Source organism: Rhynchophorus ferrugineus, unplaced genomic scaffold (assembly GCF_030347505.1).
Source record: "Rhynchophorus ferrugineus isolate W39M unplaced genomic scaffold, kcgeb_rfMv2 rfM9, whole genome shotgun sequence".
NCBI lineage: Eukaryota > Metazoa > Arthropoda > Insecta > Coleoptera > Curculionidae > Rhynchophorus > Rhynchophorus ferrugineus.
In genome coordinates, this window is record NW_027472588.1 from 5,506,977 (window position 1) to 5,534,382 (window position 27,406).

Sequence of the window (27,406 nt, forward strand, 5' to 3'; positions counted from 1 at the left end):
TACAAATAACAAGTGTTTATTTTACAACAAGAAATAAATGTACACATGAACAGCTCAGTCTCATATTCAATCAATAGAATTTATATAAGAAAATTTCGAGAAAATATGTTAACATCAAGATTTAAAATGTAAGATACTTTCACCTATACTAAAATTTATATATAGTTTATAGTCACGTATGTTATATCGTTGACTAAGAAAAATTTACATATAATAGAATAGTTTTCAATTAATACAATTATGGTTTCTTTCAAACCATATACTTTTGGGTTTATTTCCTATTGTGTTGCTATATTATTTTTGAACCGTTTCCGTCTATTGTAAACTATTTTATAAATTGTTCTTAGTCGAATTATTGAAAATACTAGTCTATTACTTGAACCATTTAGTTCTGTTCACGAAATAACGTAAATTGAATGTCACTCCACTGTGGCATATTACATAAATATAGTAAATCTTCCACCAAATCTATTCGATTGCAAATCGGTCGCACGATAACCGACAAACAACTTTCTCCCCATTATTCGAAAGGAAAGTTACGCAAATACCGCAATGTTCATCGCAGAATATAGTTTCTATGATACCGTCACCGCGTAATACTTCCAGTTTTGGGATTCCACACGTCTGAGCGCGTGCTTCGCAATCAGAAGAACTATGACGACAGCGAAGCAGAGGTTGCTACTGATGTTCAACAGGTACGTGGTTGTGTTGGAGAGGAAGGTCAACATTTTATCGGTCAGGCATTCTATGTTACGAATTATTTCTGAAAATAAAAAAAAGTGTTAGAAAAATGTAAGAACGACTTTTTTCTTCAGCTTTCCTTGAAAATGTTCTCCCTTAAGAAAGAACAAAAACAATAACCATGGAATAAAGAAATTTAGAAGTGAAAGTTATATGGAAAAATCGGGTCCCATGTTTAAGCTTTTCGGACTCCCCGTTACGCGGCCAAATGTAAATAAAAAATGCAACAGCTATATGTGTGTTTCTCTCTCGTTCGGCTTGGGTATTAATAATTCTAACCCAAGCAGTTAACGGCCATTTTTAGGTGATATTTTCGATATATTATTTTTATGTATATTTAATAATTACTTTATATTATTCTGTGTTTTTTAATTTATTAGTGTAATAAAAAAAACGTAAGGAGATCTCTTATGATCTCCTATGTAGGTCCAGGAAAGTTTGTAATCATTTTAAAGATGAAGACTGCAGACCAAAATGTGGAAAGCCATGGCTGAAACAAGATGTAATTCTTACTTGTAATTTAAATAGTAAATATTTTGTTAAATAGTAATGACTTATTTTATTGAAATAATTAAGCAATATTTATTGAGATTCTTTAGCTTTACTACAAGACAAGGAAAATATGCCCCCAAAGGCAATATTACAATCAAATAACTTTTAGGCTCAGGCCGATAGATATATAGGAAATTCTTCTACGCCAAGAAGACCCATAGTAAGTACATAATGAGAAACTTATGTTTACTATTAGAGAATGGAGGTTCTAACTTGAAATGTATATGTTCATTTACAGATAACCCAGCCTGTCCCATCAGCTTCATTTCAGGTTGGATGAAAAACTAATGGCCTTATCCTTATTGAAATGCAGTGACAGAGGATATAAACTGCTATCGAAGATATTCTGCTTGCCTTCTAGAAGAACATTAATGCAGATACTGAATAAGGTTCCTTTTTGTTGCTGGACTAACCTCTAATTTTGGTGGTAAGTTCAGAAACTTGACTGTACAGACCGAACTGCAGTTGTTATATTTGATAAAATATTCCTCAATTTAGGTAGGTTGTTAATTTAGTTGATTCTAAAAAATAATACAACAGAACCATTAATAGTTATATTATCTTATTTTAATGTTTGTTTGAGGTTTGTTTTAAATATTAGAGAGAAGATAATATCAGTGGATTACGTGTTTTGGGTAGTGGAGATATCTCTGTGATTATATCAATGTCTTTGTGGTCAAGGAAGGTCAAGGAAAGTTAATGTAATTGTGCGAAATTAAAAGATTGTTTTTTCATTTCCCGCTAAAATTTTTTACTTTACATTTTTAATTTCCCGCCATAACTAACTGTCATACTTAGAACCAATTTTTAACATAGGCGGTGCGCTTCTAAATTTCTTAATTCTATGACAATAACTAAGATTGTTATTAGCCATGGTTATTCTATCATAGTTATTGACCGCCATTGTCGTTGTTATTTATATTATCAATATCTGTCGAGACAATTATATATCGGTACTATTATTCATCAGTACTATGATATATTGTTGGGATAATTACAAATTCTTCTTATCTTTCATATGTATTTTTAATTTCACCCTTGTTAGTGTCAGCACAGGTACGTAAATTATCCATACATAAGTTGATGCTGTAGAAGAGAATACTGAAACTGTGAAACATTGGGCTGAGAAGCATTGTGGATGTACCCTGATACTATAAGAATGATTACCGGGACCTTGGATTTCCAACTGTCATATATGAGGAAAGTCCTCACTTCCATATAAACGGCGAAGTTCTCTAAATGATAAAAACACTATATAGTGTTGTTAAATTTTATTTTATTAGAGATTAAGTAAATACCAATAGGCCTTCCTAGATAACTACCTAGTTTTAAAATATTATAAAGACAAATTGTCAGTCAGTCGCTAACGACTAGTAATATTATATTAAGAAATAAAAATAACTAGTAAAACAAACTACTACAAACTATACATCGCGTGCGTTTTAAGACATGCCTCGACCTCACACGTGCCACCTAATTATATTTCAAATATTTATGTTGTTTTGTGATCATTCCCCTACGTATTATTTTATACCTTTTGTATATATTATTGAAAAATAATGTCAGGATTACTAATTAGCAATTCCCAGCATAATAATTATTTTCAATTAGTCAATAAGTAATTATTCTTGTTTAAGTGGAAAAGGATTGAAAACGTTTTGAAAAACTCTCATAAGAACAGCTAAAGGAAACCTGGATTTTATTACCAAGGACGGAAAATTCGAAAAAGAAATGATAAATACTGTAACACTTCTACCACTTCTTCAGAATATTGTAATTCACTGGTGGATGATCTAGTTCACGTGATTAAAATCGAGTAGGATTATAATATAAATATTTTGTTACACTTCTGATCATATAGAAGGTAGTAAAGATTGAATTATTGTAACGACATATATCTGTAATTGTATGTAACTGTACTTGTGTTACTATGAAGCTTCATTTAGAAAAATGTTTGAGTTCTTTGTAAGAAATAATGTACCAAATAATGAAAGAAACGATGTTTGGCAAACACGACCGATGTAGCTTTTCATTCAACCAATGTTTTAGATATTTCCACGGGCTTCAGAAAGATTTAGCCAGGCCCTCTGATGAACCTGTAATACTTCGTTTATTTTCTCCAATACTTATCTCAAACGCATCAATTTATGGCGCCCTTAAGGATCATCTATGATATATTATTATGGGGGATTAGAGTTATCGAATCGGTCTCATCACATATTTTCTTCAGATATGATTTTTATTTTTACAATTACTCCATACAACTTATAACCGTCTTTAGAGCTCACACGACTCAAGACTTGAATAGCAGAAAGGAGTTATATTGATACAAGATTGCTAATACTTGTATGTTACGTTTCCAGCGGATGTTCAATAATACGACAAGATTTTTGAAGTTTTAAATGAGACTGTATAATTGTATAGTATTTGAACTGACGGCAAGTTCTTTTAATATTAATGTATTGTATTATCAAGATTTTACGTTTCCAGACGTTTACATGCAAAAGTAAAGATCCAAAAAAGACTCAGAGTGTAAATGGCTACTACAACAATGGCATTTGGGACAATTTTATGTCATTGCTTATATTTAACAGACAAAACGAAAAGGTTTCTGTACCATATTGTGATTGGTATTGAAAAGTGGACCTACCTAACGACAATCTAAAGGGCAAAAACTTATGAATTAGTCCAGAAAAGCTATCCACATCAACATCAAAACGGTATATTCATGATCATAACCTCTTACTGTGAATATGTTAATCAGTTAATATGATAACAACATGATATAATGGTTTGATGAAGTATTGACCTGAAAGTACATAAAATATGTAATTAATTTTTTTCCAAACAAGCTCTTCAAAACATTCAATCTACTCAAAACAATGCGTCCGTTTTACAACGAAAATCCTTACAAAAACGACCCGTTTTAAAGTTTAATATCCATTTTTGAAACCCAACTGAACACAATGCCGCTTTGTCTCGATACGTTTGTATAAAATCTAGTTGAGTTACGAGCAACAGGTATTCTTTATTAAACTAGCGTGGCAGCGGCCTTTCGAGACCGCGGCAGCACTGAAATTACCTTTCTTTTTTTCCGTTGTTTCCATTCTCCTAACATACTATGTTTTATTAACCATTTCTAAATCACTAGTGGGTAATAATATATCCAATGAAACGAATGAGAAGTTAACATTTTTAATTAATTACATCTTACATTAGATATGTTTAGTAAAATCTTAATTTACAAATTAATTTATTACTACTGTTATGTTGTACTTGAATTAATACACAAGCAAGACGAGTACGGTGCTAATGAATCAGTAAAACCAGTCAACATCCTGTGAGACGTCCAGGAATATTGATTTCGACGTTTTAAAAATGGTGATTTCGACACCGAAGACAAAGAGCTTTCCGGGCAGCCAAAAAATGAAGACCAGGATTTGAAGGCTTTACTTGATGATGATCCGAGTAGAACACAAGAAGTATATGCAGAACTGTCGAAGGTAAAACAAGAAACAATGTCCAACTATCTGAAGAACATGGGAATGATACAAAAGCTTGGTTATTTTGTGCCGTATGAATTAATGCCAAGATACATTGAAACGTATTTGGTCATGTGTGAAATGCTCCTTCAACAGCAATATCGGAAAGATTTTTTGGATCGTATTGTTACTGGCGATGAAAACTATGATAAACACCATGGGAACCATATGGTTATGTATCAAAATCAACGGCAAAGTCGAATATCCATGGCTCCAAGATAATAAAACCAAACAAAACCACCACTGGGGATCGCTATCGACTACAATAGATGCGTTTGAGCCGAGCCCTCCGTGAAAAACGGCCTGAATACAAGCAAAGGAACAACAATGTTATTATTCAGCATGCTCGACCACATGTCACAAAACCGGTGGAAACATATTACCTTGCTCCTTCTGATTACCACGTGTTCCGACATATGAAGATATAGAGATAAAAACTAAGAAGCAACCAGGAAAATGTAACTCGCAAATAGTAATATTACTAAGTGGACCTAGATATGGAGAATAAAGAGTCTCGGCGCAAACTTGGTTGGAAGAAGCAGCTCAAGAAGTAAATAAAAGAACCTTAATTAAAATACAAAAAACTGTATTGGTTATTTTTAAGAAAATCTAAATTATCCCTATAAATAATTCTATGAGTTGCTGTTGTACAAGAATTCATTTGTGCATTTAAGAATAAAGTCTACTGGATGGACCCAGATACTATAACAACAATTACTTAAACCCAGGCCATCATTAGGAGAGATTACAACCGTCATAAAGCAAATTAAGAGATTAGAAACAAGATATAAGGACTCCATGAGACTCAACTTTTTCTTTTTGCTTCAACTGTATTTTTTCTCTTCAAAAAGTAGTATTTTATCAACACACGAAATTCCTTTTTATCCATTTTTTTCACAATAACAGAAGTTACTTCACTCAAATGCTGTAAAATTGATACACGTATCTTTTGAGGTTTAGGGCTAACCATAAAAACATATGGACATACTTCTAGTAGCGCCATCTATGTGTCAGGCCGGGGATTTCAGGTCAATTGAACCTGTTACAACAACTTATTTTGTACGGATAATTTAGACTTTCTTCCAATTAAGTTCCAATACATTTCTCTTTATTTCAGTGTTAAATTATGAATCATGTAATCTTATATCCTATAAGATACATCCTATATCGATTACAAGAGACTGTAACTTGATGTCCTTATTTCACTCCAACGTACATTCTTGATGACTTACAGCAAACGGCGTGATCGATTAGTAGCGGAGCGAAAACTAATTACGTCGTATCCTACAAACAGTGGTCCCGTTGTTTTTATTTATACGGTTTTTTTCTCGTTTTTGGCGTGATTTCCCAAAGGGTCGGTTTATAACGGCCTAGTTAATTGCTGTCTCCTCGCTGGTCGACGAACGCTACACATATCCGGACGGTTTTATTTTTGTTTACTTCATTCGCACTCTGATGAGAGAAATTCGAATAATAATCGGGCTAAAACCGTTTGATGACGCGGCGAGGGTTCGCAAAATGGGAAAAAGGTTACGTGGAAGGACTAATTTCGGATTGCTGATTGTTCGGCAATCGCTTTGTTGTGTCCGAATATAACGAGGACAAAACAAAGCTACAGGTCGTTAAACAAAAATGTTAATGAAAAACAGACGCGAACAATACGTTTTTTAAGGGTCCCGCAATTTATTATTTATGTTTTATATCTCAAAAGTTTAACTAAAGTAAATCAATACATGTATAGTAAAACCTTACTCTGAAACCTTTCCAATATTTCCATATTGTTTTGCTCCATAATTGAATATTGTACATCTAAATTAGCCTGATGATAGATCTGTATACTATAATTTCGCTCTAATTGCTTAAATGGGACTGACGTCCTGTTAACCGATTTATACTATAGATACCACCTGTTAAGTTGTTTCTGTTTGCTCCAAATGTGATTCTGCCAAGTTAACACATGGTCCAAGCAAAAGCTCAGGTATTTTGCATGTTCCTCTTGTAGTCTGTTTTCATCACAATATTTTACCGACAAAGAGTTATTTTCCATTGGTTAAGCTATTTCTTGATTTTAATGACATTATATTAGGTTAGGGACTAGTATGTCTTGTATTGTAAACTGTAAATTGTAAATATTTAAAATATTACAAAATATTCAATATAAAGGGAATGACTAAAACAGACAATTCTAAGAAATCAAGAATTGAGGGTATTGTAACATTTGTAGTCATAATACACGAGTATCTGCAATACCAACATGTTTATTTAAAATCATTTAAAACCAATTAATTTAAAAAAATTATTAATTAAGATTTATTGTAGAACTTCTTTGCCAATTAAAAATATGATGATTCCAAACTTTTCAAGGGTAGTATATATGTTAGTTGTTTATGTTCACTCCTATTTATCTAATGAGAAAGAAAAAGGCAATTTTAATTGATCTTCAACTATTCTAGCTAGTAGAAAATCGCCGTTAATTATTATACGCCTCCATTAAAGAACTATGACTGGTTATTATGCCGAAGTGTTAAGCGATGGGCCGATAAGAGGGTGGTAGGAAAATAGTTGACGACGGTGTTAATTTGAATTTCACGGTTGCCCGCTAGGTGGATTAATTGTATGAATCTGTTGAAGTTAATAGCGAAACAGGTAGGTGTGTCTAAAAATCATTTTACACTAGAGGGTAATTGGATTTGATTAAAATGACTCTGTTACTGATAATGGGCTTTATGGTGTGAAAAAACAGATTAGTTTGAAAGTTATTCATTTAACGTAAATGACATTGTTTTAGCCACTGAAAAAAAATCATTCTGGCTATTAAAAATACCTTCCCTCTAGAGTCATACAATTAACACAAAGCTTCTCTGACATTGTTGAACCCTTTTTATTTTCCTATAACAAATGCAACAAATAGTGAAAATAAATGATTCTGCAATAATACCAATACAAGAATTTGTTAAATTGAACATCCAGGTTTTTCGAACTTTACTGTCTGATTTCACCGAAATGCTAAATCAGTAAAAAAGTTCATATTTTCATGATTTATTTTTTGTTTGATGAGCAGCCCACATACCTTGCATTGTTATATATATCAAATATCTATAATGGGATTCACGAGCGCAAAATTTCCTTTAAAGTGTTTCAGTCATCTAGCTTATCTAGTAGTTATCATTCTTCAATCTTAATTCCCTGATAGTTTAGCTTTCTACTATTAGGGAAAACGAAACAAATTAAAAAAATAAAACAAAATGAAGAAAATATAACATTTACGGTCTCAACTCAAGAAAATATGTTAGCAATTTTTCACAATGTTTTATTGAGAAATAGTAATAGTTAGAAGTGCTAATTATAATATTATTAGTATTAATTAGAAATATTAACAAACGTGTGCAACAAAATGAATACGTTCCATCAAGAGCAAAAGAGAAGGAATAAAAGGAACAAATATAGTTAGAAATGCAAAATTAAAACAAGCTACATCAAACTATCATCAAAGTTATTACTACTACTATTATTTAACTCTTTCTTCTTATTTACGAATAACCCTTTTGGCTTTTCTTTGTAGTCAGGATGTTTTTGTTCCAAATGCCGCCGCAACTTTGAAGATTTTGATTCGTTTGAGCGTTTGACATGGAAAATTACACATAATGGTTGGTTATCTGTGCCCATAAAGCCGGATTGAATGTAACATTTGTTTTTGAGAGAGAATTTCAGATAAGCTGATCTTTCGTACGCATCGTACCTGTAAAGGCAAAATACTCAATTGTTAAATTTATTAAGGCTGGATAATTTTGTTAATAACTTCTTAAATTGGTACTTAATTTCAAAGGTTTGGTTTATTTTAGTAATTAATTTTAATAGTTTTGTGTAATTTTGGTGAAAAAATATCTTGTATAATTGCATAAAATATATAAAATTGAATATTTTTTCTTGTACAGATACGATTCGCACTGGTAAATGAAACCCCTGCCATATGGGCTGTGGTGCTGACCGAGAGAGTGAAGGACATAAAATACCAAAAGACTTTTTTATATTTTACAGTCTCCTTTTGCCTACGAGGGTTTATCTGGACTGGACCTACAGTTTAACGTGTGCTCCGAACAGTCCTCGGCATTAAGACTACAGACTGCCGAGTGACCAACTTAGAAATCATCCCAGAAGACATCCGGTCTTACCCAGCCTGGTTACTGGCGTGACTTTAAAGTCTTCTTTTACCAACTAGAAGTTTATTTGGACTGGACCTACAGTTTAACGTGGGCTCCAAACAATGGTCCTCAGCATTAAGTCTACCGACTGGCCGGTGACCAACATAGAAATCATCCCAGAAGACATCCGGTCTTACCCAACCTGGTTACTGGCGTGACTAGGATCATTTTTCTTGTCGGATTGTGCACTCTTGCCTAAGGGCAATGACAAACATAAATTTACGATCATGTCCCAGCAGGAGTCGAACTCGCGACTATCGCAACAGTAGGAGGACCATGCTGTCGCCTTTACTACTCTATCACTCAAACCGGCTTGTTAAGGATTAGCTTACCTGAATTTTTTTTATTTCGTTTTCTCTACGTTGCTAGCTCAAGTACTATCAACTGTTGCTGCAAGCTGGTATTTATTTTAACGGCCCGATACCGGGTCGCAACCCGTCAAATGGAAAACACTGTTGAATACTATTTTATTTATCCCTTGTATGAGATAAAGGGTAAAAAAGGTGTAAATTATCTGCTAGCTTTTCTTAAACTCGAAAAATTCGTGGTTCTAACAACAGATGCGTCAGGACAGATAAACAACGGGGTTCCATCAATTCATCGACCTACACGTTCGCATACACGACCGTCAACCACACAGAAAAACGTATTTTTCCAATTTCCCAAAAAGCTTTTTTTATTAATACTTTCGGTCGCTCATATTTGCATTCTCCTAAACATATCTGGAACCTGTTTATTTAACTTATGTTTATTTAACCATAAAAAAAAAGTTTATTTATTGGCGTACTTTTTTCCGGGACCCGTTCTCTTTATCCCGATATATTCATTCGTGTTCTAGCATCGTGTTTATTCAACAAAATGGAAAATAAAAATACGCGATTTTCTGGGCATTCTCGAGTTTGGTCTGGTCAATTAATTGCAGGATTTACCGTCATTTCATGGTTAGACGGGCATGATCATAATAGTGCCCTATTCCAACAGATCCAAAGGTGAACATGAGATACCAAGTGTACCGGAAAATCATTACGGCTTTTTGTATCAGAAGTATGCAATGATATGATTTGACACATATAGTCTATTCAAAACAGTAGTGTCACACGTGATCAATATGTGTCTGTCAAAAGTTTCGCCGCGGTTTCTATTGAAAATATTATAGCTGCACTGAATATTAGTACGGAAACGGTCACTAAGATATCTCAAAATATAAAAAACTATATAGTCTTAAATTCACCAAAAAGAAACCGTGTTTATGCGAAACAAGTGACGAATCAAGATCAGCTTGATGTTAACTGTATCAGACATCAAATATACGAAATGTATAAAAACAGTAAGTAGTTTTTCCAATCAAAACATAACTTAGTACAATTATTTCAGAGAAAATTTTTAGTCTGGAAACTATCCATAAAAAGCCAAAATATATATAGCCATAAAATATATATAGCAAGTGGTGTAAAGATATCCCACGAAGGGATTTAATGGAACTTCCAGAGATTTCCTTTAAAATAATACAATTTTTAAAAACATATAACAAAATCAAGGCACAATTATTATATCAATTTATATATTTAAATGAGACATGAATAACTATCGATTAGGTTTTGTTAGTCATAACATTTATTAATAGTTCATTGCATACATATAGTTCTTCATGCTGGAAACAGGAATGGTTGTATTCCTGGTGCAGAATTAGTATTTTCCTCTGAAGCTAAGGGTGATTACCATGGATAAATGAACAATAACTTGTTTTTGCAGTATTTTGAAAACCAGCTTTTAAAGAACTTCGAAGAACCATCAGCTATTATTATGTACAATGCGCCATATCTACCATATATATAGTAAACTGGTGGGGAAAATCCCAACAAGTGCATCAACAAAGGCTGCAATTAAGGAATGGCTTAAAGCACATAAAATAAGTTTAGAGGAAACCATGTTAAAGAGTGAACTATTTCAAATTGTTACTCGGTAAATATAAATTAATTATTAAATTGCGTTTTATGTAATTTACTTTATTAATAGGCCTGAGAAAATATATAGACTAGATTAGATTATTGAACGTTATGGCCTCAGAGTATTACGTCTCCTCCCTATCACTGCATATTTAATTCAATTGAGCGGATATGGGGTATTGCAAAGAATTAATACAATAAACATTCAGGTCAGGGAGGATATTCAAACCAGAACTGTCTGGATTTATGGAAAGAAGCATTGTCGAAAATAACACCTTCGGTTTGTGTGAGCTCGATCAGACATATTGAAGAAGAAATTGACAAATTATTATTTATTAATTATTATTTTGTGTAGACATATGCCAAAAAAGTCGAACTTAACAAGTTAGTAACAGAAAAAAACAATAATAAACGAACAATAAATGAAAAATTGTCAGTAATTAATAGCCTACCTTCCTGGGAAAATTTATTGGACACTAGCTTGGAAGCAACGACTTTCGCCAGGTTAGAAATCCTATAAACTATTCTGCTTGCTGTCGCTGAGTAATACTTAATAAAGGTCATCAGGATCCCCAAGTACACCCATGTCATATAAGCAACAGGCTCTTCTTTTTCCATTGTATCTGAAATAATGGAAACAACGTTTATTTTAGGGACTAGTTCAAATAAATAACTTTAACAATAATGTGCGTCCATTGCGTATATACATTACAAAAACAATTTCAAGTCAAAAATATCTGAAAAATAACTACTACCCATCTACAGGATACATTCCATAAAAAATATCTCCGGATTTGGCACATGCGCACTATCCCGCATAGAAAACCAATCCAAAACTTGTCGACTCTACCGGTACAGTCGATGAAGTCAATGCAATAAAAAAATCTTGAATATTTAGATTTTGTGTTACATTAATAATTTTATAGTAATAATAATTAAATTTTTGTGTTATTCTTGGTGGTTTAACATACATTGGTTTTAAAATACGGAAGAACAAGGGTAAGTGTAGAAAATAAGGTTAAACCTTTGATAGTTATACGATCCAAACAGCATCAATTTTATTTGTAGTGGGAATATTAGCTGCCAAATTTACAACATATCATTTTTATCAACCAATCATTATTATCAACTAAAATTTCATCCTAAAGAGAACAGAGAAGAAAATGATTCTATATATTCTATATTTGATTCAACTGGTGTAAAGATATCCCACGAAGGGGCTTAAAGGAACTTGCAAAGATGTATAAAATAATACAATTTTTAAAAACATATAACAAAATCAAGGAAAAATTATCATATCTATTTATATATTTAAATGAGACATGAGTGACTATCGATTAGTCATAACATTTATTAATAGTTCATTGCAGACAAATAGTTCTTCATGCTGGAAACAGGAATGGTTGTATTCCTGATGCAGAATTAGTATTTTCCTCTGAAGCTAAGGGTGATTACAATGGATTTTTGAAAAATAACTTGTTTTTGCAGTAGTTTGAAAACCAGCTTTTAAAGAACTTGGAGGAACCATCAGTTATGTACAATGCACCATATCTACCATATACATATAGTACACTGATGGAGAAAATCCTAACAAGTACAAAAAAGCCTTCGAGGCTGCAACTAAGGAATAGCTTAAAGTACATAAAATAAATTTCGAGGAAACCATGTTAAAGAATGAACTATTTCAATATCATTTAAATATAAATGATGATATTTATATATTATTATCAACCAAACTTTAATGCTAAAAAGAACAGAGAAGAAAATGATTCTTGTTGTGATGGAATTAGTCAAGTCATTAATGAGGTTTTTCCATCAAAAATAGTAGCAAAAATTACAGTAACGGCTAATAATTGGACATTAATTATAAACATACTATATTTTATCAATGATTGAATATTTATGTTATAGGTGAGATGTAGCTAGAATGAGAAAATAGCGTTGAGGGTGAAAGACGAGGAATGTAAAATTCAGAGAATCAGAGAAGAAGAAATTAGACAGCATTTTGCTAAGGTGTAAGAAAGTGTACAGTGATACTATGAAATAATTAAATTTGCCAATAAAAGTAGACCTGGATCAAATAAACAATATATAAAACTATCAACGACACCCTAATGACCTAATGACAATGAAAATACAATGCATTAATATACAAGAGTATAGGTAAATAAATGACTGTTTTGTAAAAATATTGGTGTATTGACTGAGATATAGTTCAGCTTAAAAGTACGATCATCCATTCGTTTTAGGCTAGTAAATATACAATATCTTAATCGAAAGTTCGAGGTAGTCAATTCATTAATGGGGTTTATGGATCAAAAATAGTAGCGATCATAGCTGATCATATTTGCAGATTTTTATGAGAAATTCATTGCTTTCATATATAGTAGTGGCTTTTTCGTTTGGGTTTAACTATATTGCCTGGGTTTGATCTAAACGATTTTGGTCTTTTTTGAGGTAATGTTTATTTATATGGCTCTTGCAGTTCTTGTTAATTGTTCAAATATGAAGTTAATTTAATATCGTGTTTTTATAAAACTAGAGAGTTATATAGGCATTATTTTTATTACTTCATTTTATACAATAATTTTTCAAATAAAATGTGTTATTTTAAAAAATGTTTATTTCCTTCCATATATATAGTTTCAACATTAAATCAATTATTTACCAACACTGTGTATATCTATAAAAAAGTAATTTAGATGTAAAAAAAGACTAAGTAAAGGAAGCTGTATATACCCATGCCCCAAACTTTTATTATCCTCTGTGTCAAAAATCAATGGAGCCCAGTAAGCGTACGCGCCAAATCCAGAGACATTTGTTGAGTAAGATATACTCCTATCTACTATGGCTGTTGCATTAGTGTCTTGCACTCAAATGCTGATACATGATAAAAAATGTAAGCTTAAAGCAGTGTTCACAATTCAAAGTCAACTCACTTAATTCCCACTATCAGTTGTTCTGGTCATTGGGTCACATAAACTGACTGAATGACATCATTTTTAAATTTGTTTTTTAGTATGGAAACGAAAACCACCAGAAAATAGTGAGAAATTAAAAAAAAATAACAATAATTTAAAATAAAACTTCCATTTCAAATAAAACACTCAAAAAGTCACGACAGTCTATCTCTTTAATACTAAATATTTATATTATATCAATGTTCTGATAGTGTTGTATCATTTTAACCTATATTAACGGATTTAAAGCTTTACCTTTTTCTAAATTTTACAAAGAAAAACATATAGCTATTTATTTTTCGATCAATAAATTTGATAAGCTTCAAAGGATTCACCCAAATCGATGTGTAATTTATTAAGAGTTTTACGTATTTTTTTCGATATCGCATTAACTGAAATATTAATGTAGGAGTTATTTTTGTAATTTTCGACGAACATTTCAATCAATCATTATTGGGACGAAATATTATTTATTATCTGAAACATGGAATGAATAATAGATTAACTTTCGGTGAATGAAATGTTTTTTACATAGTAATTTTCACGTATCTAATTGGCCGAAAGTTGGGTTCCTTTACATTTCGATAAGTTTTAAGATAATATTTGCAGGAGACCAACACTATGGACTGGCAACTTAAATTTTTCATCAAAAATTTAACACATCACCCAATAATATCACGTATCACCCCAGCCGTCTTATTTTACTGATTTAAGTTCATCGGACCAAAACTGAAACCCGATAAAATTGAAAGGAGCGATTTCAAATAAGATTATTACAACGTGGGGCAAAAGTCCCGCTATCATTTTTATTGCCTGTAATTTTGCTCAAAGAAAAAATAAGTCAGTTTGGTTTTCATAAAAAGTTTATTTGATCTTTACGTTTTTTTTTTTTCGTTATTATTGAGAAATTATTTCGGCTAAATGATGACCGCGATTCGCTATGCAACTTTCGTCTCTTTTTAAGGTATTTTTCATGACATCCTGCAACATCTGAGGCAGACTTTCTTCAGTTTCGTGACGAATAATGTCTTTAAGATGTTGGTGATGTTGATAGTTTGGTGATTATTCACATCAAATTTTGATTTAAAAAAAAAATAAGAAAATGTATAGTGTTGTTAAATTCGAAGATCTGGCTGGCCATGCTAAATCGACACTTCGCGAAGTTAGTCTTCCTGGAAAAAACGTCATTCAATAATTGAATTATTGAACGAGCTATATGTGTTGTGGCCATATCTTGCTGAAACCACATGTCCTCTAGTCCTTGCTCTTCCATTTCAGACACAAGAACATTTCGAATCTTGACTTGGTACAGTTCAGTAGCAACAGTAACTGCAACACCTTGGTAATTTTCAAAAAAATAGGGACCAATGATGTTTCCAGCACGAATACCACATTATACGGTTGTTTTTAGTGAATGCAATGTTGTTTCATGAATTAATTAAGGATTCTCTGTTTCCCAAAACCGTTGTTCTGTTTATTGACCTGAGAATGAACTTCATCATTCATTATCAATTTAGACAAAAATATTCAGTTTCACCAGACAGCCTTAGGATTGCATTACTGTACTCAACTCGTCGATCAGGATCTCTCGGTAGCATTTTTTGGACTAATTGAATTTTTATTACGGCAAAATTTTCAAATTAGTTTTCAAAATTCACCTTAAACTATGTGCAGAAATGTGTAACTGGGAAACGCGTCTTCGAATTGATGTTTCTGGAGATTCTAGAACACTATCGCGCACCAGAGCCACATTTTCAGCGTTACGAGATGTCCGTTGTCTGCCAGAGCGAGGCCTCTCTGCTGTCGTTTTGTACTGTCAAAAATTCGCATGTGAACGATAAATCGTGGTCTTGTGAGGCACTGGACGATTAGGATATTTTTGACGCATTTCCGCTCAGTGGCAATAATGGAACGATTATTTTCAATAAATATTGTCACTATTTCCACTCGTTCTTGTGGCGTATATTTATCCATAATAAAATATGGTAGCGGGACTTTTGCTCCACCTGTTATTTTATATGTATTATTATTAATCATTAATAAATATTGAACACATATTTGTCATTCAACCTGTGTCATTCATAATCCCGCCAGTTTTTCCCACTCTGGCTCAAATTTGTTGACCCGATTGGTGGCTTCTCCCTTCGTCGTACTGAAGGTCATGCGGCAAACATTGAAAATTCTGTGTAAATTCGCCCGAAATGCCCAGCTCTATACTCATCATTAAATGAATAGTGCTATAACTTATTGAACAATTTAATATAGAAAACTATAATGATATATAATATTTATTGAGACGACAACTTGTAGATTTTTTTCCAATTAATATAAATCATATGTTTATATTAAATTTTTCTCATTATTATTATCACCTTATTGTTATTATGTGTCAAGCCAATCAAACGCCATTTCCAGGAAGTCTCTGTTGTTATAGTACGACCTATTTTATCTTGACGGTTGATCCACTTGCGGCCGCAGAAATATCGACATCATACTTCGCCATCATTTCGTCAGTCCGACATTATTTTATCTGAACGATATCTTACTCGAATGCCTGTAAAAAACAGATAAAAAGAATCTGCCGCTGGGAAAAAAAGAAAACCATCAATAAATTTCTTTGTTAGCGGCGGCCCTTCCAGAAATTGAAAACCGGAGGCTTTTTTCCGAACTCGGGCATTTATCAGTTCCATGTGATATCGGAGCTTTTTTATTCTCTTTGATGGCGACAATTTAGAAAAATTGATATTTTCTTGTAGGGCAACTCCACAAGGGCCAATATAAAAATCCGCCATCAATCAAACGTTTAAATCCCGCGACATTATCAATTTTAAGTAATCGAATTTTCGCTTAAAAATCGTTCCAATATTGCGCTGCATTTTTCTTTTTTCGAATGTATAATGATCTTTTAGAATCCCTATGTTAAAACCGCAATAACTTCAGGCTGAGGAAGAAATGACAGCAGTCCCACCACCAGAAATAACAATTTTGCATTTATAATGTTCTACCGACGAACGTTTATCTTTCAACATACCTCATTGAACAAGTATTACTAGAGATATGCTACTCTAAAGCCATCTAATAAGAGAAACCGAAACTAGCTTTTCCTCAACCTTAAACATATTAGGCCCTTGCATGTATTGTGGTTATTTTATCACTTTAAGGTAGTTATACCGAAAAAATATCAATATATCGATAAATAAAATAAATAAAAATAAAAATAGTCAAAAAGTCAAAACAGTAGGAAGACCGTCCTGTCGTCTTTACCACTAAGCCAACTGAGCCGGCTTTCTTTTCTATTGATCGAACGACTTTTCAATGTTTCTGGAAACATAGCGTTACCGTGCAGAAATAACGATGTTAGTTCGATAGAGACAAAATGATTGAACTATTTTCGCGTTTTTTGAGAATTTTGAAACAGTTCTGCATAGAACTGAACTAGTAGAATCCGTTCAGAAGGCGGTATACCTAGTCAGTTCGCTGGTTTTAGAAGAAATTTCAATTTTTAGAAAAAAACAACCGTTTCTTCTTTTGTCTTTTGTAAAAATAAAATATCAAAAAAGTTAGGTTAACATTGTTTAAGTTGTCATTTTCATCAATATATAATGTAAATAATAATATATAAATAATAACAGCAAATGAAAATACAGCAAGTACTTAATATCACAGAGAACTGTACAGTTTATGTGATCAGAAACCACAAGAATCTATAAACTAATATAAATCTAAAGATGTTGACAATGATGTAAGTCATATTTTTAATTGTTCTTCATTCTTCATTTTATTGCTTCACATTTCTGTACTTTCTCTTTACATTAACTGTTCCTTAAACTCAGCTCATTTAGGACTTTAACAACCAACAGTGGAAAAAATATTGAGTTAAATTTATTGTTTCTAAACTTAGAGTGCCAGACAAATTTAATTTTACAACCTCTGATTATATTTTGTTTAAAAAAATCTTATTATTATAATTTTTATCACAGTAATATTTATTCTATTTTATATTTAGCTTAAATATTGGTTTCTAAAAGAAAATAAAGAAAGGTAAATGGATAATTTCCTTCAACGTCTATCTGAAACAACTAATTCTATCACGTCTGGTGACACGTTTCCATCTTTTGGTTTAACACAAGTAATTTTAGGCCTTAATGGAAAAATCTTGTCGGATAGAGCCATATAAACGACGAAATAAAAGATAAGCAAAAGCAAAGACGTGCCTCGGCGGAAACCTTTTGGAAAACTCACAGTCACCGACACGATTTTCTCCCTTTATAGATAGAAAATATTTTAAGGCATTTTGGTGGGTATTTTTACTGATGGAAGTTCATTAAAATATTAAAATTGTTTGGGCGCTAGATTTGTTTTAGTCGACCTAATAAGATGACCATATTATTATTTTTATCACACAGTTTTACCAATCTGAACCACAGTTCTTAACAAGTAACAAACTGAGAATATAAAGCCAATTTTTTAGGTTCAGTTATGTTGTTATTCCGTTTCTCAAACCGCTGCCTATTATACTAAATCATGTCTATTATCCTGGTCATGTTTTTATTGTAAATAAAGAGACTGTAAATATATTGTTTAATAGACGTATTCATAATAATATAGCCTGTATAAAACTAGAATGTTTCATAACTGACGCAGTGTATAGAATTTTGGTGAGATTTTAGGCTCTGATTTTTTAATTCATTCGATTAGTCGATGTTAAATTGAAAATGGTTGAGGGCTCAATAGAGTTCTGGCAAAAAACATTCGCAGTTCATGCTATAAGTTGCCCTGAAGTTGCTTTAAGTCACCTAGCTATGAAATATTGAAACCGCTTTGTCAACTAAATACTTGATACTAAAGCTTCTAATTCCGGGCATAGAAAATATATATATAAAATATATATATAAAATATATATATAAATATATATATATATATATATATATATATATTAAAAATATTAAAAACTTATAGCTAACCAGAGATGACAACCACTTAACTGATTCATGTTTTCATAGATAATAAGTTATACTGCTACAATAAGTTATTACACTTTATTTATCTGATAAATTCAAGTATTATTATACATAAATTTAAAAAAACCATACGGTATAAATACTCATATTTTGCTCATATTTATATTCATTTCAGAAAATCGCCAACAAAATAAAACGTTCCGAATAGATTCGCCAATTCGGAAAACGTTTTATTCTTCTTATTTATTTGTTTTTCGTAGGTTCTACATAAGATACTCTCTTTGTATATTTTATAGCAAAAAATGTCACAATAATTACAATAATCAAATGGATATAATGACTCTTTTCCATCACGAATCTTAATATTCTTCTATCAATTCCTTCAGCCAAATCAAACTCTTAATAGAAAATATAATTTCGCCCATTTCAAGGGACCAACTCTACGGGCTGATCATTCATATCATATCATATAGTTCCCCAACCGCCCCATTTTCCTGATTTGCGTCCCTCGGACCAAAACTGAAAACCCGACAAAATTGAAGGGACTGTCTTACTATTTTTTGATCACCGTAATTTAGCACTAAATACAAAACAAGACCCATTGTTTTAACGCTTTAATAAACTAACGAATATACGATTAACATAATATTTTTCAAACAATAGCTAATTTACATTTCAATTATACAAAAACGTAGGCGAAATGTCAACGAGTAAAATAATTAAATAAAATATGAAGCCTAATCACAGGGATGATTAATTTGGCTGTTGAATCGTCGAAGAAACAAAATTTAGTAGGATTTTTTAACAACTTAACACGAAATTATGATGTGTCAATGTAAATTGTCGAGTATCTCGCTGCAATTAAAACAGAACTCACCTTTGTCACTGAATGACTGGTAGAACGCGACACCGTTACAGAAAATAGTGACTCGATTCGACGTCTGGCGTCGAAGTAACGTCGAATACTGTGTGTCTAAACCGTCGAGTCAAGCTCAAGGTTTGGCGCTATATTTCGCGATTATTTCGTTATCAGCACTTTAGCAGCGAGCTAATTTATATTGTTATCTTGATGTTCATATCGGTCAAACAAATATTACGGAAATGTGCGATTACGAATTAAATCACCTGATTCGTATACATATTTCTTATATAATTTATATTTATTGTTATTATTTGTACATTCTGTTACGAAGGTTGCTCGAAACGTGCAAACATAACAAAACTTGAGATTGAAAGATTCAAAAACTTAAGTAAAACATATTTTTATATTGGCTGCCACATTTTGTAAATTCGTAAATAGACTCAGGCAATATTTTCCTTCTCATTTTATTCTAGTTAAAAAGAGATACAATGCTATCTGATGTTGTCCGGTTGCCAAATGTCCGCAAAATTCTTCAAAATATTAATATTACAGGTTTTCAACCGGCCAACGTTCTTTTAACGTTTTCCTTTTTTAATTTTAACGTTAAAAAGTGACATAATGCTGTCTGATTAGTTCGAACGCGTAAACGAACGAGCCTGTCAAGGTCGTCCGATTATCAGACGTATGCAAAATTCTTGAAAGCAATGGTAATACGAAGTTATAACTCTAATCTATAAACTACTATGGGTGTATAAATAATTGTAGTTTTTTGATTTACTATAATGTTAAGATAAATTATATTTGATAACATTTTTGTTCAATTATTTTATTTAAATTTGAATTTTGTTCTATGTCAATGCCAACTAAACTAAAACTCAGAGATGATCAGACAACATTGCAACGATTAGATGTATGTCACAAATTTAAATGACGTATGTACAAAATAACTTTAAACCAAGTATATGGTGTATTTTAATACCGATTTATTCAATGTTTATTTACATAATATTGATGTATGATATGTATATGATGATGTATTGATACATAAATGTATCTTATATAACTAGATTCTTCTTTCTTTATATACCTCTGATCTTTATATTTTGTAGGCTCCAAACATATACACTATTATCTGCAACAGTGTCTAATCAGACGTATATATCTACACATTTAGTTTTTAATAAACACCATAAATAATGATACTAATGTTGATACATACAACTTTAACATACCTTACCAAACAGTGTTAAATAACTAGTTACATTTTAAATTATCTGTCATTACGTGAGTTTTAAGAATTACACTGTGCTTCTAATTTTATTTATATTACACATTACAACTTTATAATTTTTAGTCAGATTTTAGTTATGTTCTCGAATATATTTTTCTTATCTTATTCACTTTCCTGTAATCTGTGAAGCGACCTATAGGGCAAAAAGTATCCAGCTTTATTACATGATTATTGCATTAGTAGTTATTGTACCTTTCTATATTGGATATAGTAAAAAATACTTATATCTACGACTATTTAATAGTATAATATTCTAAAATTTCCTTCTGATTATATATCCTGCGGTGATAAATATTTAATTGAAAAATTCTTCATGATCTTGATATTTTTCCAACTCATATTAGGTGACAGGAAGAATAAAACCTCAATATTTGTTAAAACATGTCGCGTCACCTGTAAAGTTTCCGGTTTCGCCAATAAATGAACTTGATTTTATTGTATACTTTTATATAAGCCGTATATGACTTCATAGAATATCTTTCTTATCTTATTCACTTTCCTGTAATTTGTGAAGCGACCTATAGGGCAAAAAGTATCCAGCTTTATTACATGATTATTGCATTAGTAGTTATTGTACCTTTCTATATTGGATATAGTAAAAAAATACTTATATGTACGACTATTTAATAGTATAATATTCTAAAATTTCTTTCTGATTATATATCCTGCGGTGATAAATATTTAATTGACATTGATATTTTTCTAACTCATATTAGGTGACAGGAAGAATAAAACCTCAATATTTGTTAAAACATGTCGCGTTACCTGTAAAGTTTCCGGTTTCGCCAATAAATTAACTTGATTTTGTTGTATACTTTTATATAAGCCGTATATGACTTCATAGAAAATCTTAAATTTATTCAGTATACATCTTTTCAGGTTTGTTAATAAATAATGATCAATGGATGATTGATGCAGCAGGTATCTCAACATTGCGATCGAAATCGAACATTTTTATTAATGAAAATATGCATTAATGATGACGTGACTTTTACTTTGAATATAAATTTTATTCTAGTTATATATAATATAAGACATGTAAAAAATTGATAATTTTTTTATTTTATACCGGTAGGAAATTACAGAATTTCAGAGCATTGATGTTATTTAAATGTATAATGCTTGTTTCTTATATTTCGGGATTTTCTAGATTCATGCGTCAATATGAATGTAGCAATGGAGAAAGCTAATTAAAACGTGCTCAGAATATTCTGTTTGTGCTTGAATGATTTTAAAAGCAAAAAATGATGCAGAACGATATCTACATTTTGAATTTCATAATTGTTTGTTCATATTTTATCGATAAAACTAAAAAAAATGGTGCATTTTTATAAAAATAATTGAAATGATAACGTTTGTTTGATTATTTCATATGGTGTGATCCTTAGGCTCTTTAGATAAAGTTGAAATAGCTTTCGATAAAAATGCCTCATTCAGTTTTTTTATGATACAAGTATTTATAATTTTAAAAATTCAATCTAATTAGATAATATTTATTTTATTAAATTTCGCGGTATTTTATGTGTAACAATCATCAGGAATATGTATAACAAATATTAACACGAATTGTTTCATAATGTTTTAAACTATCCAAGAATAATAATTATGTCACAAATGCATGTATTTAAATTGTATAACTAATTCACAGTAAACCTAGAAGTTGTACTTGACTTGTTCTTTTATCATTTTTTCGATGTGAAACATGATGGTCAAATGGATATGAGTCTGAATTTCTTCATAAGAGATATGTAAGTACTTGATAATAGATGGATACTGTGTTTTTATCATGTTTTATGTACAAATTATATCAACATATCCGACAGAGTAGTCATATTTCATTTTATGTATAAAACAAAAAAAAAAAATATATATATATATATATATTTATATATATTACTCAGACTTCTAATATATGTTGATGAATAACTGTAGAATCATTTTAAATTCAGAGAATTCAGATTATTAATCAACCCATTCAAATAAAAATTACAAAAGTGTATTATTCTATTTATCATACTTTATAAAAGATGAGAGAAATTCTGAAACAGATATGATGTCAACATATTAAAATACAAGTAAAATTCATAGGTTATGTTATAAGAAAAAATGTAATAATATTTTCATTGTATTTTTAATTAAGTTATAAGTATTGCTAAAACTAAATTATTAAGTTATACTATTATGTGTTAGGTGTGGAGAGTGCAATCCATATTTTAATGTCTAAACATAATAATTAATATTCTTTCAATAAACTTTTCAGTAAAAAGAAGTGGACATATATATTAAATCTTACAAGGCCAGACTCGGCAGTTAATGTTAATGCATTATTTTCATATTAATTTCAAGCAGTTTTGTTCAAGATTTTGTATTATTTTTGGTTATTCTCCTATTGTTGAAACAATTAAATATTGTTGGAGTTGTGGTAAGGTGGGATAAAAAATTGCTTAAGAAAAGTATGAACAAATAATGTTACATTGTAGGCACATTTGTAGAGATAACAAATTAACGTCTTCTATATATCTCAATATCTTTAACATATCCCCCCGGTATATATCAACAAAATTCGAAAACATCAAAAATCGTCCCTCGTCTACAAGATATTTAGAATTTCGAAATTATTTTATGTTTTTGTGATCATTATTTTCTTTTTTATCACTATTGATCACTATTTTCTGCTTGATGTCTGGTGATCAGAGTATAGTTAAGAAAAATTGTTCTTGCTTAACTGAAATTGAACTGATTGTAATTGGTATATTTCTGAATACATAATATATCATCATTCTAGAGCCAATTCTAAAGCTCATTAAGATTGTTTTGTACGTTTTAGTGGTATTAATTTTTGCCCTAACTGCATATTGCAGGTTATAAATAGGTTAAATTTTGCATCATATAAAATAGCTTCTCAGAAGTTTACTTTCTCATTTTTTTGGTGAGCTGTCATGCCCCATGCGGGATACAATAACAAATACAAAACAGTAGATAAACGAAAGCCATAAAAGCAAACTAAAAATGAGCTATTTTTAAAGCAATTTCCTTTAGAATTTTAAGTAAAGAAATTATCAGCAGGGTGTATCTATTGTTTTTGTAATATATATTGTAAGTGAGAAATATGGATAAAAGAGATGAATATGAATACATAAATGAAGTAGTGAAAATATCCATCAGTTAAAATGAAACTAACTACATAATTTGCCTAGATGGACCACATGGGACAAACAGAAGGAATTAGGAATTATTAACAGTAAATTTGTAAACATTTTAAAGCATTCATAAAAATTAAGTTGTGTAACGATTAATGTAATAAGATATATATGACTATATAATATTTTTTGATCTTTGTATCAATATCTTGATTATTTACTTTATTGACCTAAGTTTTGAAAAAAATATATTTTAGTTCCATATTTATATTTAGAACATAAAAGTAAAGAAGGATCATGTATACTTATATATGATGCTCTGAAGTTGTTACAGTTCTGAAAATAGTTTAGTGGCCTAGTAATTTAAACTTAAGATATAATTAAATTAAATTAAATAATTATAATTAAATTAATTATAATTAAATTAATTAAATCAATACTTAATTATTGAAATGTAATAATTAAAGAAATTATATTTAATTAAATGCCATTTAAAAAAGGATAGTGTGTGTTAGTTCTTGATATAGTAGTTTTAATGTGTTTTAATATAGGGACATTTACTCTGTTATAAGAGAAACATCATTAACTTAATTATTTAATTGTGATCGAATTTCGATCGCAATTCAACGATCAATATATGGTTTAACAAAATATATGCAAACTGAGCAACTTTATATCACTTAATTATTATATGTTTGTTAGTCATAGTTAAAAACAAAATAATTTAATACAAAATAAAATACGTGGATTACATTTTCACTCACCGAATATACTGCCAGCAAGTACTTAAATAACAAAATAATACTGTGCACGAAAATAATACGGAACCATATTAAAATGTTCAATTGTTATTCAACGATATACAATGAATATGTAAACACATTCCTTTCGAATTGGCTTACTCACGCTTTCCTTTATAACAATTTAATCATTTTTGGAATACCTTGAGAACGGACGTGATACACAACGAACTTGACGCATTCTTGTCTCCGAAACGATCGATTAACACATGGCTCGCACCATAATCAAGAAGGCTTTGCTCACAATTGTTTTACGTTGAGACCGAAAATGAATGGGAACACGTTTTATCGACTTTTTTGCGAGAATAATGGCAGCGTAAATACAGGCATTTGTTTTAGTACCTTTTTCTTTGGCCGAAATAAACCGGGCGACTAATGACGCGGCTCTGCGGCCACTGAATGAAAGTGCGATGTTAAAAACGCCGCTATTACCAGCTAAATACTTTCTTTTTTCTATTCGCGAAAAAATATCGGGGTTAGGTAACCGAATAAATGTGTTTTTTTGCGTGTTATGTAACGCAATCTGGCTGGGTTTATGTATATGTGTCGATTACTTAATGTTTGTGGTTTTATGAGATGATTTGTATTTGCATTTATATTAGCTGATCATATATAACGCTGACATTTAAAATCAGATACAGATATTTATTAATTGTTTGCGTGTATTTCATTTTAAACAGGCATTAAAATAATCTAGTATCTAATAACTACTTAAATACAGTTTCATTAGTTTTCTCTAATTTTTATATATCAGAAAAATAGATAAATATCGGTATTCGGCAATTTCTAGGACACTAACAAAATTAAAATGTAAACACGCTTCGCAAAACAAGGATATATTCCCTCGGGAGAGACGATAAGGAATATACCTATTAAAAAAACGACTATATATAACAACTACTTCAAAACAGTTTCATTATTTTTGTGTTATTCAGAGAAATATATATATATATATATATATATATATATATATATATATATATATATATATATATATATATATATATTATATATAAGTATAAGTATTCGACAATTACTAGGATACTAACAAAATTAAAATATAAACAGGCTTCCCACAAGGAAATATTCCCTCAGGAGATACAATAAGGAATATATTTATAAAATAGAATATATCTATCAACTACTTAAAAAGAGTTTCATTAGTCTGATTTCTATATATCAGAGAAATAGATACATATCAGTATTCGACAATTGCTAGGATACTAACAAAATTAAAATATAAAAAGGCTTCCCACAAGGAAATATTCCTTCAGGAGAGATAATGAGGTATACATCCATAAAAAAGAAGAATATTTCCATCAACTACTTAAAATCAGTATCATTATTTTCTCTTATTTTTATATATCATAAAAATAGATAAATATAAGTTTTCGACAATTACTGGTACACTAACAAGAAAAACTTTTACACACGCTTAGAGATACTAGATATTAGAGAATATTTCCATCAACTACTTAAAATCGTATCATTATTCTCTCTTATTTTTATATATCATAAGAGATATATTTATAAAAAAGAATATATCTATGAACTACTTAAAAACAAATTCATTCATTTTCCCTTATTTTAATATATCATAAAAATAGAAGATGAACATTAGTATCCGATAATTACTACTATACTAACAAGAAATTTTTTAACACGCTTCCCACAACAACAATTTTCCCTCGGGATAACGACACCGATTATACTTACATCGACTTTAACAGGATCGCGAACACGATCAAGTTAAATGCAACGAGGCGAGGATCCTTCCGAATAGCACATTACAACGGCTTTTTAAACACCGTCTTCATCTAGATGACTAGGCTTTGTCGTCGACAGGATTTTTACCAACGCCTATTCTCCTTTTCGCTGTGACGGGATTCCAGGATGACGTACGGAACGATACGCGATTGTCGTTAAAAAGTTGAAAGCGAATCGGGTACCCACCCGTTATTCACTGGGTTGGTTTGTGTTGCGAACGCGAGACAACAGTCTAGCGCACAATTGCGTGCGAAATAATCGATGACGTACCTACTCCTTCTTACTGTCAAGGTTTTCCTTTTTAAATCTGTATCGTTAACGGTTTAATAGAATGGTAGCGTTTAAGGCAAGGTTATTTTACAGTTCCTACTTATTTTGCATCTATTAATCTAATAATTTTTGTATAGAGAGTTACTTATTGAGTTTTTGTAATAATAATATTTTAACAGCAACTGCACATAATTTTTTTATTATTTTTTACAGCAATCTATTAAATTAATACTAAGAACCTATTTGTTTTATCCTAATTTGCTACGATAGTGAATTGAAAAGGCGCCGGCCGCATAGATGGCGCAACTAGAATTAAATCCATATGTTTTTTAGTTAGCCCTAATCATCAAAAGATACGTGTATATGTTGGA

The 27,406-nt window shown here is 30.8% G+C and overlaps 1 protein-coding gene across 3 annotated transcripts; it reads right to left on the minus strand.

The window, feature by feature from the left end:
- Nucleotides 1–27,003, minus strand: LOC143203222 (uncharacterized). Of its 3 annotated transcripts, none has more exons than XM_076415364.1 (3): nt 26,715–27,003; nt 11,436–11,606; nt 1–763 (listed from the first exon to the last, which is right to left on the minus strand). In XM_076415364.1, exons 2-3 carry the CDS (start codon nt 11,599–11,601, stop codon nt 576–578), a joined length of 354 nt encoding a protein of 117 aa, XP_076271479.1. In that variant the 5' UTR covers nt 11,602–11,606; nt 26,715–27,003; the 3' UTR covers nt 1–575. The 3 variants fall into 3 exon arrangements, with proteins under 3 accessions (XP_076271479.1, XP_076271482.1, XP_076271480.1); XM_076415367.1 differs by lacking the exon at nt 26,715–27,003 and adding an exon at nt 24,963–25,363; XM_076415365.1 differs by lacking the exon at nt 26,715–27,003 and adding an exon at nt 19,783–19,916.
- Between the last annotated feature and the right edge of the window lie 403 nt (nt 27,004–27,406).